The sequence below is a fragment of the Acipenser ruthenus genome, chromosome 19 (assembly GCF_902713425.1).
Source record: "Acipenser ruthenus chromosome 19, fAciRut3.2 maternal haplotype, whole genome shotgun sequence".
Classification (NCBI taxonomy): Eukaryota; Metazoa; Chordata; class Actinopteri; order Acipenseriformes; family Acipenseridae; genus Acipenser; species Acipenser ruthenus.
The window spans coordinates 9,063,588-9,082,670 of record NC_081207.1 but is presented as its reverse complement, the minus strand read 5'-3'; the positions used below and the strand labels follow the sequence as shown (position 1 = coordinate 9,082,670).

Below are 19,083 nucleotides of genomic sequence, written 5' to 3'. Positions count from 1 at the left end.
CAAAGTTGTCCTGTCCCTTTAAGGGAAGGGGTCACGTGATTGGCGACCATTCTGGCTCTGGAGTGGAGCTACAGACCAGAGCTGGAATGGCCACCAATTAAACACATGACCCCAATCACCAAATTGGGGGATTATATAATTAATTATTTAATTGGCCAATATAAAGCTGGCCATGCTGCAGCACGCAAAGGAGAACAAAGGAGAAACACTGAAGTGCTGGGGGCTGTGTGTTTGCTGCTTTCATGACTGAGTTTTGTATGTTTTGTTTAAGATATTTCTGTTTTGATTAAATCTTTGTTTTGGCCATCGTGCCCTTTATTTTGCCGTGTGGCGTTTCTTTGTTTTATTTGTTTTGGTTTATTAAAAATACCCCCCCCATTTGCTAAAATACTCTGTATCTGAGTCTTGAGAACGCCAGTATCATCTGCCATCCTGTCACACGTGGTGTCCTCGTGGGATAAAGACTCAGATACAGAGTATTTTAGCAAATGGGGGGGGTTATTTTTAATAAACCAAAACAAAAAAAACAAAGAAACATCACATGACAAAATAAAGGGCACGATGGCCAAAACAAAGATTTAAACAAAACAGAAATATCTTAAAACATACAAAACTCAGTCATGCTGCAGCATGGCCAGCTTTATATTGGCCAGCTTTATATTGGCCAGCTGGGCCAATTCAATAATTATATAATCCCCCAATTTGGTGATTGGGATCATGTGTTTGATTGGCAGCCATTCCAGCTCTGGTCTGTAGCTCCACTCCAGAGCCAGAATGGTCACCAATCACGTGACCTCTTCCCTTGCCCTGCCACACTGTCTTTAATACATTTAGAGACATATTAAAATATGTTTCTACATATTTGAAAATAGCACTAAAACAATTATACAATGTTGAATTTGGGTGTGGAAGCTGAAATGTCTTCTGATTAGAATGAATTACCTTTTAAAGCAGACATACAGCTTTGCTTCATAAATCCATGAGTGTTGAGTGAAGTTTTTTTCAGGTGTACAACAAACAATTTGTGTTTTCTGTTGTTTGAGCTCTAACTTTAATATTAATATTTATAATGCCTTTATCTTTTTTTGCACACAGGGCTACAGTACCCCCTTTACCAACATTGTCCGATCCCCAAGCTCTGCAGGTTCTGAGGGAAGAGAAGAAAAGATAATGAATGATGAGAACACAGCTTCTCTGATCCCGGCCTATCTCAACTCCCTGAAAAAACTCATGATCGATTAATAGAAGATGTAATAATATATTGAAATTCAAACATTATAGAATCTAAACAGCACACGCTAGGAAGAATAATCAGACTTGTTTAGTTAGAGATACAAACTGACTTTACTTCTGTTTGACGGAACAGTGGTCCCTAATTCACAACTGCCTGGGTTTTTATTCTAAATCTCACCTTGTATTGCAAGTAACTAGTTATTAAAGTGGCTCGTTACTTTTAAGTTAGTTGGCAAGTCGTTTCCAATGAAATGTTCTTAATTTTCTTTAATGTTCCCTTACCTTTGTTATGATGTTTGAATCATTCTATGTGGTTCTTATTGCAATTGCTATGAGTTCAAAAGCTGCTGCTAAGTTTTAGTTGTCTGACAGAGACGTATGCAATCTAGGCCAGATCAGCGCCATCTAGTGTTGCAATGGCATGCGACTGGAATTGAAAAGCAGCTCCTGAACTCGTAGTCAAAGCACCTTAACAGATTTCTAACACTTCAAAAATCGTATTTGAGTTATTGTAATAAGAACATAAAAAATAAGAAAATGTAAAGCTCGCAAACTGTAGACCTGGTTTAACACAAACCAGGACAGATAATAATCCCTGAGAACTGAATTTGGGAACCATTGTCACTTAACAGATTTTAGGCCAGGATTTAATAATACAGCTTCTAACAAATCAGCAATATCATATTGGAACTGTATATTCATGGTTTGTCTTATTAGGGTTTAAGGTCTCTAATTGAACACAATTCTTCAGTGTAGAATAGTGCTTTTTTATTTTTGTACTTTCCTAAGCAATGCATTTGGTCATGGAACACACAGGCAGTATAGCAGTGGTGACATTGTCGTTTTAATATACATTTTTTAGTTTATGGTAATGTTGAGGAGTTAAGATTCTCCCTTGAAAATATTCTGTTAGGTAAAAATCCCATTAAGAAATTCAACTTAAAGGGAAGGTATTTTAGCTACTACATGCTGGGCATCTAATGTAAAGTATAGCTTTTAGGCCATATTCAGAACTCTTTTAAATACTGTTTTTGTAGCTAATTGATCTCTAAAGAAGGTTTGGAGTTAATGCTCAAGCTTTTAAAACACTTGCTAACCTAACCTAACTCTAATGAAACCATCTTAAAATAAAGAGTTAAAGTGAATCGTGCTTTTTATCTCTTAGATACAGGCATTAAATGAACTATAATATCCACAGGCTTACACACACACACACACACATATATATATATATATATATATATATATATATATATATATATATATATATATATATATATATATATATATATTTTTTTTTTTTTTTAAGTAGATTACAAATAAAGACAAACCACCTTAAATACATATAGAAGGCCTTAAAATGAAGTAACTACAACTACTTTATTTTAAAAATCAATTCCCCCTAACTCTAGAATAATGAACGCTGATACAGGCAGATGAATTTGTGGTCGCAGGACTTTTTGTTCTTGCTGTTCCCTGCTGCTAATATTTCAAGAAGTAAACTCCTATCAAATATATTACAACCTTCTTTTACATATTGCTACCGGGTGTAAACCTAATACGCACGGAAATGTGTCTTCATTGGCTATGCTTGTAAAGATGAGCCATGTGGCTATATAAAAACCTCCAGCAGCAGGACAGCTCAACAAATCAGATTTTTATATGAGAGTGAACTACTGTACTCCCTTCTAGAGTTACACAAAAAAAATTAATTTGATTTACCAATAAGTGAATACTTTATTCATTGTTGTATTTGCCACCTTCTGCAAGTTTCAATACCAGACAGATATGATTATTTTTTTTTATCTGGATGCTGATTGTAGAACGTTTCTTTTATAAATGCTACTTTAGTTAATTTTCGCTCTTTTGTTATATAAAGTGCGAGTGCCCATCATGTCTTTCCCAGTAAAAGGACCTTCCAACATACTGTGCATTATTAACACATACGTACTGTAATGTTACTCAGGCTACAAAAAGTTCTGTCAAGAAAGCTTCGGTTTGCTTACAGTAGTTATTTAAAAAAAAAAAGATATATATATATATATTCTGTTACTGCAGATTGGTAAGGACAGCATACAAATATATAATTTAACTTGAAACCACTTGAAGCTTCAGGGGATTTAAACACTAGAGAGCATAACAAAATTAAATAATAATAAACACATTACTTACTGTTCCTTCATTGCCTGTTCTGGCATGCAATTAATGAACAGGAATTGATGGATATGTTGAGGGTCTAAGACAAATAGCAGGGATGCAGTCAGGATTTCTGCAGGCCAGTCATTTGGAGCATTGACATCTGTAATGAAATACACCTTGTTCTGCTAAACCTGCATTTGTTTTTATACTATAGAAAAGTGAATGAGAAAAATTCATATCAGCTGTACAAGATGTCCTGTAACAGGTGAAAATGTCGGTTTAGAAAAAATTAATTAAAGAAAATAGCCTTGTTTGCTCAACTTCTGTGGACATAAAATGTATTATAGCAAACTCGGACAGATATGATTGAATTATAACTGCACAACCTAAATTAAAGATGTACGTATTATACTAGGGATAGTGAGGAAAAGAGTGTGTCCAAACACACCCTGATCTACAGCGTGGGGTACAATCACACCACCCAGAAGTGCATAACAATCAAGAAGCCTAACGTAGGTGCGGGAAAGGACACCCAAAGTGAGAGGCAAAAGCATGTATAGCTGATATGACACAGGTACATTATGCTGGCTCTGAGCAGTCAAGAATAACCAGCAGAATTAGAATCGTAGTAATACGGTGATGCCTGCTGTACAATGTACGCTGCAAACCACACTGATGTGTGTGACTGTGAAAGAGTTTTCCTTATTTAGCCCTGGTTTTCCTGGATTGAAGGCTGCTTAGGCCTCACTTTATTTTACTAATATGTATACATTTAAAAATATAAAATGAATTTTGTATAATTCTATAATAATAATGGTGCATATACTTCACACCAACTTCCATGTTATTAGCACTTCCCCCCCACCCCCCACATGTATCTGCGTTGATGAATATAATGGTACCTGGGTTGTCAAATCTTTTCAGACTGGAATTAATGTGCAGGGTTGTCTTATTATATATATATATATATATATAGCCTTTTGCAATCCACTGCTGGATGAAAGCCTCCCCAAGATTATTCCACAAAAGCCTGTCTGCTGCATCCGTCATCCACATTGCTCCAGCGTGTTTCCCAATTCCATCTTGCCATCTTCCTGCAGGTCGTCTTCTTGGTTGCTTTATATCTCTTGGGATCCAGTCTAGTATCTCCTTGGTCCAGCGATGGTCTGTTCGTCTTGCTACATGTCCGTCCCACGGCCATTTCAGTTTTTTTGCTCTTATAATAACATTGCATACTTTTGTTTTGCGCTCTTATGCATTCCTTCCTTTTCCTGTCTTTTGTTCCCAGCATGCATCTTTCCATACTCGGTTGAGTCGCTTGTAATTTTTGAGTCATTTTTGCATTGAGGGTCCTGAGGTAATATTGTTTAGTTTACTTGGAAATAATTAGAATTTACACAGAACTATTATTTTGATAAAATATATTTCAAAAGCAGTAAACACAGGAGGGACAGTGTCGTTTAAAGCTAGCAAAAAAAAATGTTTCGCCAACTCCTGTGTCAGTTTTATGAACCCATTTTGTTAAGATAAGGGATCTCTCATGTTTCAGATTTTAGGCATTTGTAGTATTTCCGTCACATAGTAATCTCTTTGAGATATAACTCTTGAAGCACAGACTTGAAGAATGTGAAAATGGCAAACATAACTACAAGTCCTCCAATCAGCTTCAATTCAAGGATATGACCTCAGTAACATTGCTGGAAGTGTCACTCAATGTAATGCAACTGTGGTGACTATAAAAATATATATTTTTGTCTTTAGATCTATAATAAACCTTTTATATAATTGAATCAATTATTGGAGTGCTTTATTTTCTGTAATACCAACTTGGAGCAAAGAGATATGGCTACGGCAACAAAATACAGTAAGTGGCTAAAATTTGATTGAGTGACAAGAAAAACCTCAATTGCAACTGTCACCAAAAGTAACTGCTACACTCACGTCAACCTTCAAATCAGTGAATGTGCTTTAGAATGTTTTGTAATTCCATTACCCAAGATATATTTAAGACAAGACAAGTTGACACATGATTTAATCAACATATTTTATATTAATGCCAAACATTCATTGTATAGCATCTACAGTATATATCATCAACATTTACAATCTTTTAAAACGATTTAGTTACATACTTTTAACAGAACAAGTTTACCATATTACACTTACACACAATATTTAGGTATTAATACAATTTATGAAACAGTAATTCTTACTGGCTGAACACATTTACACAGTAATACTTAGGCTAACTATGTAAAAAAATCAATGTGAATAGAAAGCTGAAAACAACTGTTAGTTTTACATCAGTGGAGAACCAAGCAGAGGTAAGGAAAGGTTTTTGCTTGTTAGTCGTTGTACAAAAATAAGTATTTTGGAAAATACATTGTTAGTTGAACCTTGATGCTGAGCTCAGAACTACCAGTAAACGTTATTCTTCAGCAGGTACACAATGACTATATAGAAATTCCCAGTTGCTAACAGCTGCTAAAATAAAATATATTATCTTCTTGATGCCCATTATTTTTGGCATCCAAATCGGTCCTGTTAATTGTGATTTAACCTACATGTAATATAAAGCAAAAAATAATGTATACAAAATGGATGCCAGCTGCATTCTTACTACATGTATAATGTTTAATATATATAGCATATGAATTTAAGCTTTCCTAACGATAGATCAAACTCCGGATACCAACTGGAAAAGGCATGTCAGTAAATTTTTAGGGCCCTATTCAAAATATCAAAAAATGGTCGACTCTCGCTCACCCAAATGACCTGTAATCTGAATTCACTCATCATAATGAAATGCACACTGACAGCAGCTGTAAAAACCAAACTTCAAACCTCAGTATTCTATGGATAAGTAAAACTCTTACTGTATTTTTCACCTCATCTGTGTCAGGATAACATGCGGTGGATATATCTGCCTTTCAGTCCTTCAATCTACACCTAAGAGGTCAATAACTTGTACTGGACAAATATTCTAATATCCAAACAAACACTCCTTGAAAAGTATTTGGTGGCAGAAATGTTCATATTTGGTCATATAAAAGAATTTAATAATGACAGTATCAAAAAAATAATAAAATACATTACAAAATAAAACATGTAATTTCACGGGGACCCGGGTTTATTTTACTCTCGAGATTAAATCATCTTTAAATATTTGTTTACATTTTCAAAGAATATTCAAACACAGTAAGTAATGTTCATCCCAGCACTATGATCAAAAGGAGGGATACATTGTGAAACAAATGATACAAAAAAAATATCTCTTGACTTGTGTTAGCCTTTGGTTCATTTAGTTACCAAGAATAAAAAGCCAAATTAGCTAGAACTCATTTTCATTGTTGTCCAGTAGTGGAAGGGTATATAAATATTACTACACAAAACTGTAACAGAATCGTGGAGGAGAAATTACTGAGCACCATACAAAAAAGGAATAAAGAGATTTATAATAAATTATTAAAAATTGGAATTTGGCTTGAGGCAGATGTAAAGCAGTCTGAGCGCAGTATCCGTTTTTATGTAACAACTCTGCCACCTGCTGGAATAATTCAGCATAGCACATTGTATTATGTATGGACTGTCTGAAAGACTGTCTCGTTTCATTGAAATACTTTGTTACCTTATCTTATATTACTGAAAATGGCTGGGATGTATATAAAATCTCATTGGCATTCAAAGCTATTGTTTGACTGTATAATAAATATGAAAATATACTCTACAATTAGGTCTGCACATATTGTTCCAGTATTAAAAAAACAAGATATGTTTAATTACAGAATACATAAATGGATTTTACTAAAAAGCAAGACCTGGAAAAGAAAAGTATGTGCTGATAGCTATATATTAAAACATAAACAATGCTAATAATTAAGATAATAAAAAATAAATCCTGTTTATTTAATATCAGTTGAACTGGTGAAACATGATGCTTGAGATTAATACGTCATTTTAAATATAGTTATTATTTAAAACCATGTCACATATAATATACGGTATATATATATATATACAGTATATATAAAATATCAAATCTTTCAAGACTGTACTTTGAAATACCAAACCTCACATTTTCCACATAGTTGCTACTCCGATAAAGGGTAGCAAGATACAGTATACCATCAAGACAACGGCAATATTCACAAAATCCTTTTCAGCTATGTACATGATCTACAGGAATGGTTGGTGATGATGGTCGTAATGGTTTTTTTTCATTCAATGTCTTTAGACTTCTGCAATGGCTATTAAATGCTCATACGAGTCTGTGTACAAAGGGATATGAGCCCTTTTTCTTTGGATTATTATAATTCTATTGACGAAATGGTCTTGGAATACCGCTGTTGGAATCATTGGGAGCTACAAAGCCTATTAGCTCTTTATTTTACCTTGCTTTTAAAGCATGACACTACAGGGACTAATGTAATTCATTTGGGTATCTTGCTTAAAGGAGTGCTGTTAACCACAGTGTTTTCTTATTTGCACAACCCCCATTGTAATCCCCCTGTCTTCTTGTGTTAAATAGCCTTGCTTGTTTGTTATACTTCAAATAAAAAAGTTCAAATTCATGGCAATGGCCTAGCTGCAGTGAGACCAAGTGACCAACAGCGAAGGTACCAGAATGCAGCAGCTCTGCATAAATATTTACATATCCTGAAATGACTTTTTAAAATGATTGGGTGGTTGTCACTCGTTTCAGTAAATACAATTGTCGAAATTTGTTTTAAAAAAAGGCTACAGAAATGCTTCATAGTGTAATCTGTTGATCTGGTACTTGTACATAACTTGATGACTGAAATGTGTAGCACAATTGTTATCAACAAATACTGTAATTTAGAAATACAAATGCATAAAATGGCACAGAGTTCTTACAATTTCAAAGGTGCTTATACGAAGCAATGTGTATCAGAATTCCTTACAAAGAGCAGGTTGACTGTTTATACATTTATCTAACCCATACAGTATAAACAAGTCCTCTAACCTAAAGTGCCTAACCCATTCGTTCCATTTAAAAGGGTTGCAGCTAACAAAACACATTCAGCATTCTTACCTATAGTGCACTTCCGTTCACTAGTTGGGTCTCAAATGCCCAGTTTTGAAACAAATATTTTCCTTTTTAAAACATCTGGTTCTCACACGAGGTAAAAAAAGAAATGTTACAGAATTATTTTGTAAGCTGCAATCACTTTTAACACCAACACTTTGGAATGTACCGAGCATTAGGAATTGTTGCTGCAGTCAGTCACTGCAAAAGCATTCTGGTTTTTGATTTTTTGTATTTTATAATTATATACATGCTTAGCATACAAAGGAAAAGCTCTTCCACCTTGACAGTGAACAGACATGGAGTATAAGTGAAAGTAAACAAGGAGTCGGGTAAACTGGGTAACTTTCCTGTTTTCTGTTTTACACAAAAGGCACCGAATACAAATTTGCTCTGTAACTCATCATTGTGCAAACAAGTTGTTACAGACTGGTAAAGTCAATTATAGCAGTTGTTGCCCTTAAGTGTGGAAGTTCAAAATGGCATTAGTGTAAGAACTAGTTATTATACTGTATGATGCAAACAGACTGTAACACCTTCCTGGGGCTGTCCAGATATGTATAATGTATAGAATATATAGTAGATCCTGATATGTAGGTGACACAGCCATATATATATGGTAGCATGCTGTGTAAGATACAAGTTGATTCCTACCACAGAAAGTCTGGCCAGAAGCCCACTCCAGGTTAGTATGTCTGTTTGTATTGTACAGCACCCTACACAGTATTTTTTGTTTGTCTATGGGGGATACATGCAGTTGCCCTGCCAAGACTTAAAAAAACGTTTTAAAAAGTAAGTACATAGACCAATGGGATATACCCCACCACCAATAAGTATTGGGATAATTGAATACATTCTGAACTACTTGGGGTATTGTAGCCTGTTTTACCCCACCCAAACCTCATGCTTACTAACTGAACTGGGCTCTCAACTGTTGTACCAGTGTACAAACAAAATGGAAAAACATGCCATATGTAGCACACACTGTTGACTGATTCATGTTTTATTCAAATGACATCCCTGATATTTATTTTTCTACATATAAAAGCTGCATCTCCCTGTTGCAAGTCGGCACATCCTGACTTTGATAGAGGACGGGTAATGCACAGATTCAGAGGAACAGATGCTTATTTTATGCAATGCTGATCATTTCCTGACTGAATCCTGATTGAGACAGTAAATCATTCATGAATGGTCAATTATCATTTCAGAACAATTCAAATATCCAGCATGCTTGACACAACTGTGCTTCCCTAGCTGTTTTAACTCTACCCTATTGATAATGTTCTGGCAGGTGTCTAATCCCTGTACTTCAAAAGTACTGGCAACCTAACTATACCTACAGGTAACTAACCGTCATTGAAAAAGACTTCCAGTCGAAACGTTTGTTATTGAATTTACTTAGTTTCTTTTAATATTTCTTATCTTAGCACTACTGGATTTGTTATAGTTATGGATGGAAATAAGCACTACTCTGTAACTACTTTACTTTAACTTTAGTAAGGTAGTTCAAGATTAGTGCTAATCAGGATCTGTGAAACCAGCTAAATGAATATATATATATATATATATATATATATATATATATATATATATATATATATATATATTTTTTTTTTTTTACCAATTTACCTAAAAAAATTTACATATTTAATCACTATAAGCATTGCCACTCTGTGGTTTTAGATACTTAGTGAATCGTGTAGTTGTCTGGATGTCCTGTTACTAGTTTTCCAGTAATTCCAGATAGGATTTTGAACTGGAGAGTCTGGGTTGAGGATTAAGAAACTTGAGTATATTGTGTGCAACTCAGCAGAATTTCATTGAAATTAATAGTAGGTGTCAATATTTGCACCTCAAAGTAATTTGGATACCTAAAACGCATTATTTTTAGAAGAAGTCACTAGGCTTATTTAGCTGTAATCTCTTGAATTAATTTAAAAGGCTATCCATTTGAACAGTATTGGTTCCTGCAGTTCATCTCCATAGACAAATATTCACAAGAAGTGAATAAAGACAAGCATATTTACATTAATATTCTATATTGCATTTTAATCTGCCACATTCAAGTATATTAATAAATGTAAAACCAAGCTGTGAAAACACATATATTGTTTAAATGTGTATATGATCTATGTAAGTGTTACTGGTTTAATCTATTCCTGTTAGGTGGTATACATTTGGCTTCGGTTCTGTAATAGGGTATGTTTTTTCTTTTTGTAAAAATATGAAAGCTCAAAGTCCCGCTGCAGTTTTTATAATGATCATTAAGCTAAAAAGTGTTACAGTATCTCTTGTGTATTGGTTACCTCTGAAAAGCCAAGTTGCTATACCAGTCTGTTACCATATCAGCTCAAGCTATATATATATATATATATATATATATATATATATAAAATCTGATTTCACTAAACCGACCAAAATAAGTAAAACTGGGAAGCTCATCTATATGTCCATGTCCACTGGCCGGATGACCCCAGTCTTGTGCTCTTTCACCCAGAGTTCCCGATCCTTGGCAGGTTCAACCTTCTGAAGCAGCTGATCCACCGTCTCCACAGTCTGTTAATAGGAGAGAACAAATAAGAAAAAAATCAGCATCTCAGTCCACAACCCTTCTCTTAGAAATAGAGAAGGGTTGTGTGGTCCAGTGATTAAAGAAACGGGCTTCTAACCAGGAGGTCCCCGGTTCAAATCCCAGCTCAGCCACTGACTCATTGTGTGACCCTGAGCAAGTCACTTTACCTCCTTGTGCTCCGTATTTCGGGTGAGATGTAATTGTAAGTGACTCTGCAGCTGATGCATAGTTCACACACCCTAGACTCTGTAAGTCGCCTTGGATAAAATCGTCTGCTAAATAAACAAATAATATATAATAATAATAAATAAACTGACTGCTGAAAAGAAGACTGACAGTCAGTTCAATATGGGACTTAATATCATTTAAACTAGACTTATTTGTATACTAAATCATCATATTATTTTCATAATTGTCAAGTAATTGAATGTATTTTTTTAGTAATTTATGTAAATTAACGACTGTATAAGGTGAATGATAAAACACTCCTCACGTTTTGTTGGTAGGCTAATAATTCCCAAAACGAGGATTATTTAATTCCTTAAGGTATAAAGGTAAAGAATATAGGGAATACAAAGTATTTTATTTAATCCTACTTTTTAAAAAGGAGAAAAAAAAAAATCTTGCTAAAAATTATTTATTTCTTAGCAGACACCCTTATCCAGGGCAATTTACAATTGTTACAAGATATCACATTATTTTTTACATACACTTACCCATTTATACAGTTGGGTTTTTACTGGAGCAATCTAGGTAAAGTACCTTGCTCAAGGGTACAACAGTAGTGTCCCCCACCTGGGATCGAATCCACGACCCTCTGGTCAAGAGTCCAGTGTCCTAACCACTACTCCACACTGCTGCATGAAACACCATCAAATATGGGTAAACTGTGATTTGATTTAAGAAGCTACTACTTGGGCAATAATGTCCTGGCCAAAACAATAAAGCTAAATTACAATTGTGAAACAGTTGACAGGCTTTCCTATTACATTTCACAAATCGACTGAATATGTAATTTGAGACTAGCTCTGACAGCATATTTGTATGCCTCGTAAATAGTTAATAATAATGTATTCTTACATATATTAGTTTTGCCCCCCAGATGGAATCCGGTTGCACTACAGTGTAATAACCTCTTAAAATGACCTGAATTGTTTATTTGTAACATTTTGAAAGATATCAGGTACTCTCCTTCTATCAAATTAGATCAGCTGACAGCAGTACTTCACACTTCTCAGAGCAACTGGAGAGTAACATGAAGTAAGTAACTTCCCTCGCCTATGTGTATTCAACATTGCTTCATGAAGTGTAGACATTCAGGCATGGAATTGTCATGTTAAACAGCAGCAACACATGTTGAGAAACTCTATCTGTCCAGCTTTTTCTTGAGGAGTGTCATTTCCAGTAAGGAATTCAAAATGAGCATTGTGAAAAATCAATTCCAATTGGACAGGTAATGCATATGTAACCCGTGAACCATATTGAAAAAAAACTGTTTTATGCTATGTACAGCACAGTAATGATTATATTGTAAACAGTGCATGCAGTTAGCACAGCAATAGCATCAATTACGTTTTCTGTCCCCTTTTTATGGTGTGCAGTCAGTCATTCTGAAAACTTCTTATTTCAATTAAGTAAAGTCTGGAAACATTCATTTGCAGTCATTAACATTAATATGGGAGTTGACAAAGCGGTGTGTTCTCTTACACTTTGGTTGAACATGTCGGTTTCATGTCTCAACTGTGTGTACTGACAAAGGTGCTGCCGTATCATCTCTACCCGTTCCACCTCCAATCTCTCCAGCTCCTGAAAAACCAACAGAAGACACTTTGAATTGACTCTCGCAGGACTACCCCACCATTGCCCCAGCTTGTGTAGAATGTGAAAATGGCTAGTAGACAAACACAATAACTGAGATTATTCTTAAATATTTGAAGTTCCCATGACCGTCTATAATAAAAGGCAGGTATTTTATTGTTATATTATATATTTATTGCATGTATATAGCATTTTTTATACAAAAGTATCACAAAGCACTGTACAGTACATAGCAGAAATAAAAACAAACCACAATACATTTGTATAGCATGTCACACATACAACTGCCACAGTCAGACCATTTAAATAACAGTATACACATAATAATACAAAAGCAGCAATTTTAAAGTTACATTAAAACCCACTAAGATAAGAAAGCCATTTTATAAAAGTGCGTTTTTAGTCAGCTTCCCTGACAAACGAAGGCAGAGCATTCCATAATTTAGGAGCTCTACAAGAAAAAGCCCTACCTCCCATGTTACTTTTGTTGACCCTAGGAATAACCAGCAGCCCTGCATCCTGTGACCTCAGAGTGTGGTTTGGAAGATACAGGGTGAGTAACTCCTGCAAATAACTGGGTGCTAATCCATTCAGGGCCTTGTAGGTTAACAGCAACATCTTAAAATCAATTCTATACTGCACAGGAAAACAATAATAATAATAATAATAATAATAATAATAATAATAATAATAATAATAATAATAATAATAATAATAAACAACATTGAAACTACAAAAGAAGCCACACAAAATACTTGCGGCACACACAAGGCAACTTGAGCTAATCATCCACTCGTTTGGGCCTATTTGCAATACTAAGCATTTGATATTGTAAATGTTTATTTTAAGCACAATGTTGACATTTTCTTCTTCATTTTATGTTACCATGAAAATAAATGTAAGAAAATATAGTGCTAATAAACACACACACTAATTGCTTATGTCATGTTTAATAAAAAAAATTAAAAAAAGCTTAAATTTAAAAAGCGTCTGTGTACAACTTAAAACAAATCTTAACGTTGTGTTGATAAAAAAAAAAAGTTTAAAAATGACTGCTTGATTTTTCACGCTGTCTGCGTCTTCTATGGGAATCAAATGTCTGGCAACTTCTTGTTTTTCATAAGATGCTTGTTTAAACACGGGGTATATTTTATAATTCGCTGGATCACCATGTTTGTCTCCATCAACATCAGCTCACAAAGAAAAAGTTGTAGTTACTGCGATGAGTATTTATTCTGTCTACATGTTTTCTGCAGAGAATATGGCTTTCCATCGCCTTTTATGCTCTTTCATAATCAGGGGTTCACATAACTGGTATGTCGCAGGTACGCAGGCGGACCAATAAAACAAATGGGGACTTAGTTATTGTTGTTTTGAGACACAAGCGTACCGTCAGTATAGGCCTATATTTTTTTTTAACAGAAAAGCATTTATAATAAAGAACTGCACTATAACTGTACTGTATTTGTTTGTGGACAAATAAAATAGCAACTTGCCAAGACAGCCTTCTGCAAGCACCAATGGGGTACGTAATGTAAAAACAACCGCCTTATTGTTTGAGTTTTTTTCTGTTACTTTGCCGAGATCGATTTATATAATAATTTAGCAGTGGTACACTCCAAAAACACTTTACACCAACTGGCATAAATGTGTTAATATCTAAAAAAAAAATAAATAAATAAATAAAATAAAACAGGAATCCCCCAGATCTGCATTGATCCATCAGTAGCCCCAGAAATCCGCCAATCACCAGAGATTTTTCATCTCTGTGAGAATGTAAAGACTGTTATGATAATTCTATGCTTCTTGCATAATTTGGCTGGTCAAGAGTACTCAGTTTTGTTATGTTAGCCTCCGTGCTGGTATCAATCTCTGCATAAACAGTGCTGCCATAAGTAGCCTGTTAGTGACCAAGCATTTAAAAATGCCAATAATATATTTCTGGATTGGCTTCTCCAGGTCAGCGGTAGTGATGGACAGTGAACTTTGTCTTTGCCTCCTTTTTTGTACCTTTTCATTATCAACAAAAATACATGATTGGCATTTTTAAATGCTTGGTCACTAATAAGGCTAACATTGCGGGTTATGTCAGCTCTGTTTACAGAGCGATTGAGACCAGCACGGAGGCTTCATTCATTTTAATTAATTACAATAAATGGAAACGTTGAAAACTTCCAGTTTAATGTTTACAACAAATAATAGAACCTTGTTTGAGGGATTAATTTCTCTCCAAAGTGTAAGGATATATAATAAAATGGTTTGGTTTAAAAAAATAAATAAATAAAAGCACTTGTTTTTATTGTATCTGTTTTATAAGCAGGATAACATCTCAGGAGTTGTGCGTTGTGTTGCATACGCTTGTTGGTTGAACCAACCCAACTACAGCTGTGTATTAATGCAACACAACACACACCCTGTCTTATCTTTACATGCTGCTGTGTTGAGTGGATGTGAGCTTAATACACAAAATCTCCCTAGTAAAGAATACACTTTAGGCACTCCAAAAGTATATATGATGGAGAGTTACACTTGTAACACTTTAAATACAAGCTATCTGTGCTCTATTATTAAAAAGACTGAATCGGTGAAACCCATAGCTGGACACTGGCGGGCAACCATTATGTAAGATGGCAGATAATGTGGTGCCTACAAGTAAGCATGTTTAAACCAATATAAAAGTATTTTTTTCCCATACCAAAGTTGTCGTCACCATCTCTTCAAACCACTTGGACTGGGCCTGGTTATAGAGATCCACACAGCGCATGAGTTCATCACCTACAATGAAAATAAACCACAATTATTCATTGTGTTTGCTGATAGAATTGTCAGGTTGGTTACAATAACTGCTACAGTATGCGTCTTTCATTCAGCCCATTTCATTGTCTGGGCTTAAATTCCAATTGCTCCTGCAATGTTACCTTCTATTGTCCAATAGGTATAGAGCGCTTTCACTATGTGGCAATGACATCTTTATTCTTGGGTTTGCTCTAAACAAATACCAATAGTCTTTTTTAACTCTACAATTTTACTGAAACGTATAGTGTACTTGAAAATTCATCAAATTAGTTCAAAATGATGAAAACATCCAACAATGAGCATTTATCTTGTTTGATGTGTTTATAATGTGTAATACTAGTTTAATACAGCAGGTGGCAGCAAAGTGTGTCACTATTTAAATAGTTCCATCTTCTCTTTTCCTATGAGAAGTACAATCTAATTGTCATTCTGCATGTGTTTTATAATATAAACCAGTCACGAATGTCAAGCAATGTAATGTGCCATGTAAATAACAAGACAGATTTAACCTAATTGAAACTAGAGAAAAAGTATTTTTATGTACCAGTACTCATCCATTGCTGTAATACAATCTATAGAAACTGCTGCCGTACATACATCTCTTACAGGACCACCTTAGAAATTAGATGTATATTTCAATGGTTGTAGCCTGCTTAAATAAATCAAATTAGAAAATGTTTTACTTAATACAATTTGGAAAGTTAAATATTTCAAACTATCAAAACTAAATTCTGAGATCAATAGCTGTGGACAAAACGATATGAGAATACATACATCCTGTGCATTCAGTAAATAATCTGTTGAAATTAACTATATACAACAAGATTACCCAGAAAATAATTAGTAACATGCTCACACACTAGCACAGAGGTGTCAGTAATAATTAAGTCAATCTTATAAGAAAGACGAAACTGACAGCCATAACAGTGTTAAACTATAAGTACAATTGTTATTATTATTATTATTATTATTATTATTATTATTATTATTTATACATGGTTATGATAGGGTGATCATATACAATAACAATTCTGCACCTCTTAAAGAAAAGAGACATGTGAAAACTACCTGAATGCATTTTCAATGCAACTTGGACAGATATAAAATACATACACTCACAAACAAATAAGAACAACTGCGTCAGTGTCCTGACCACCTGATAACCACATTTAACAAGTACAGGCTACACCGCTAGTCAAACACTGCTTGTTAGAACACATCTGATGCTATTTTTATAACATGCCTTAAACACTGAAAAAAGACTGCACAATAATGCATGTGGGAGGGTTACTACTAAGAGACGTTCTGTCATCTTAAAATACTGTACATAAACTAACCTGTCCTCCCCTAGACTTAATTTACTAAGACTAGTAAGCTCAGATAACCTTGTTGAGTCAGCCAAGTCTGGGACGATCTGGCTGTATTTCAAACTGTGTGTTGTGCCAAAGCTTGGCTCACAAAACCACAGCTATTCCACCAAAACCTGCTGTGTTTTCCAGTAGAATTTGCAAGCTTAGGTGCAAAGACAAAATACAGAACCTTTCAAAATAATATTGACTGTGTCACTGTGTATTTATTCACTAGACATCATTTTAATTGCACCCAAGGAGAGAGGGCTTAAGATTTTTGTTTTTCCCTATACAAGATTTCCTCCAACTGGCAGAGATAAATGTTTGTCTAGAAGTTAGTCCAGTGGTTTTTACTCAGATCATGTGTGTTTGTGTTTCCAATTATTTTTGTGCGTTTAGAAAGGGTGACCTCAACCAGACAAAACCTTCTTTTATACAATTCTCAGCTGTTGCCAAGAGATTAGCCACTGGGGAGCATGTAAATGGGTAACACCCACTGACGCTATTACTCCAACATTTAGTTAACACACTGCATAGGCTCCCAGGGTGTATATTATTACGAAATTAAAGTATGTATGCAATTATACAGACAACCCCCGCCAAATAATTTTCCTTATTGTTTCCCAAGTTGTACTGTTTCACCTACCGCTGCAATTTTTTATTCTTGTACTTTATCATCACTCATACATCTTTACAAAAATGTGTTTTACTTCCACAGTACTGATGAAAGAGTCTTTTAAATACTGCCCATCAATGAGGATCTTGACTAGGACTTGAAAGTACAAAGGCTTACAAAAGACACAATTTTAGTTCGTTATCACTACTCTTGACTCTAAAACTAAACAGTGCTATATTTTACCATGGACTGGTAAATACAAAGTAATATACAGCTCTGGAAAAAATTAAGAGACCACTGCAAAATTATCAGTTTCTCTGGTTTTACTATTTATAGGTATGTGTTTGGGTAAAATGAACATTTTTGTTTTATTCTATAAACTACTGACAACATTTCTCCCAAATTCCAAATAAAAATATTGTCATTTAGAGCATTTATTTGCAGAAAATGACAACTGGTCAAAATAACAAAAAAGATGCAGTGTTGTCAGACCTCGAATAATGCAAAGAAAATAAGTTCATATTCATTTTTAAACACAATACTAATGTTTTAACTTAGGAAGAATTCAGAAATCAATATTTGGTGGAATAACCCTGATTTTCAATCACAGCTTTCATGCATCTTGGCATGCTCTCCACCAGTCTTTCACATTGATGTTGGGTGACTTTATGCCACTCCTGGCGCAAAAATTCAAGCAGCTCGGCTTTGTTTGATGGCTTGTGACCATCCAATTTCCTCTTGATCACATTCCAGAGGTTTTCAATGGGGTTCAGGTCTGGAGATTGGGCTGGCCATGACAGGGTCTTGATCTGGTGGTCCTCCATCCACACCTTGATTGACCTGGCTGTGTGGCATGGAGCATTGTCCTGCTGGAAAAACCAATCCTCAGAGTTGGGGAACATTGTCAGAGCAGAAGAAAGCAAGTTTTCTTCCAGGACAACCTTGTACTTGGCTTGATTCATGCGTCCTTCACAAAGACAAATCTGCCCGATTCCAGCCTTGCTGAAGCACCCCCAGATCATCACCGATCCTCCACCACATTTCACAGTGGGTGCGAGACACTGTGGCTTGTTGGTCTCTCCAGGTCTCCGTCTAACCATCAGACGACCAGGTGTTGGGCAAAGCTGAAAATTGGACTCATCAGAGAAGATGGCCTTACTCCAGTCCTCTACGGTCCAATCCTTATGGTCTTTTGCAAACCTCAGCCTGGCTCTTCTTTGCTTCTCATTGATGAAGGGCTTTTTTCTAGCTTTGCACGACTTCAGCCCTGCACCTAGGAGCCTGTTTCGAACCGTCCTCGCCGTGCACTTCACCCCAGCTGCCGTTTGCCATTCTTTTTGTAGGTCACTTGATGTCATCCTACGGTTGCTGAGTGACATTCGAATGAGTTGGCGGTCATCCCGGTCAGTGGAGAGTCGTTTTCGCCCTCTGCCTGTCTGTAGCTTTGTTGTCCCCAATGTGTGCTGCTTGACCTTGTTCTTATGAACCGCCATCTTTGAAATTTTAAGGA

The 19,083-nt window shown here is 35.2% G+C and overlaps 2 protein-coding genes across 7 annotated transcripts in view; one reads left to right on the top strand and one right to left on the bottom strand.

The window, feature by feature from the left end:
* LOC117424505 (putative uncharacterized protein MYH16) overlaps positions 1 to 5,162 on the top strand; it is a 95,060-nt gene extending 89,898 nt beyond the window's left edge. For all 4 annotated transcript variants that reach the window (XM_058992457.1, XM_034040881.3, XM_034040882.3 and 1 more), the window contains one exon: positions 1,096 to 5,162. In XM_058992457.1, coding sequence (XP_058848440.1) covers positions 1,096 to 1,242 — 147 coding nt within the window. In that variant the 3' untranslated portion in view covers positions 1,243 to 5,162. The remainder of the gene's footprint in view (positions 1 to 1,095) is intronic.
* A 235-nt stretch (positions 5,163 to 5,397) lies between these two features.
* LOC117424147 (growth arrest-specific protein 7-like) overlaps positions 5,398 to 19,083 on the bottom strand; it is a 149,719-nt gene continuing 136,033 nt past the window's right edge. For all 3 annotated transcript variants that reach the window (XM_034040260.3, XM_034040261.3, XM_034040262.3), the window contains 3 exons: positions 15,508 to 15,587; positions 12,702 to 12,800; positions 5,398 to 10,978 (listed from right to left, as the gene is read on the bottom strand). In XM_034040260.3, coding sequence (XP_033896151.3) covers positions 10,865 to 10,978; positions 12,702 to 12,800; positions 15,508 to 15,587 — 293 coding nt within the window. In that variant the 3' untranslated portion in view covers positions 5,398 to 10,864. The remainder of the gene's footprint in view (positions 10,979 to 12,701; positions 12,801 to 15,507; positions 15,588 to 19,083) is intronic.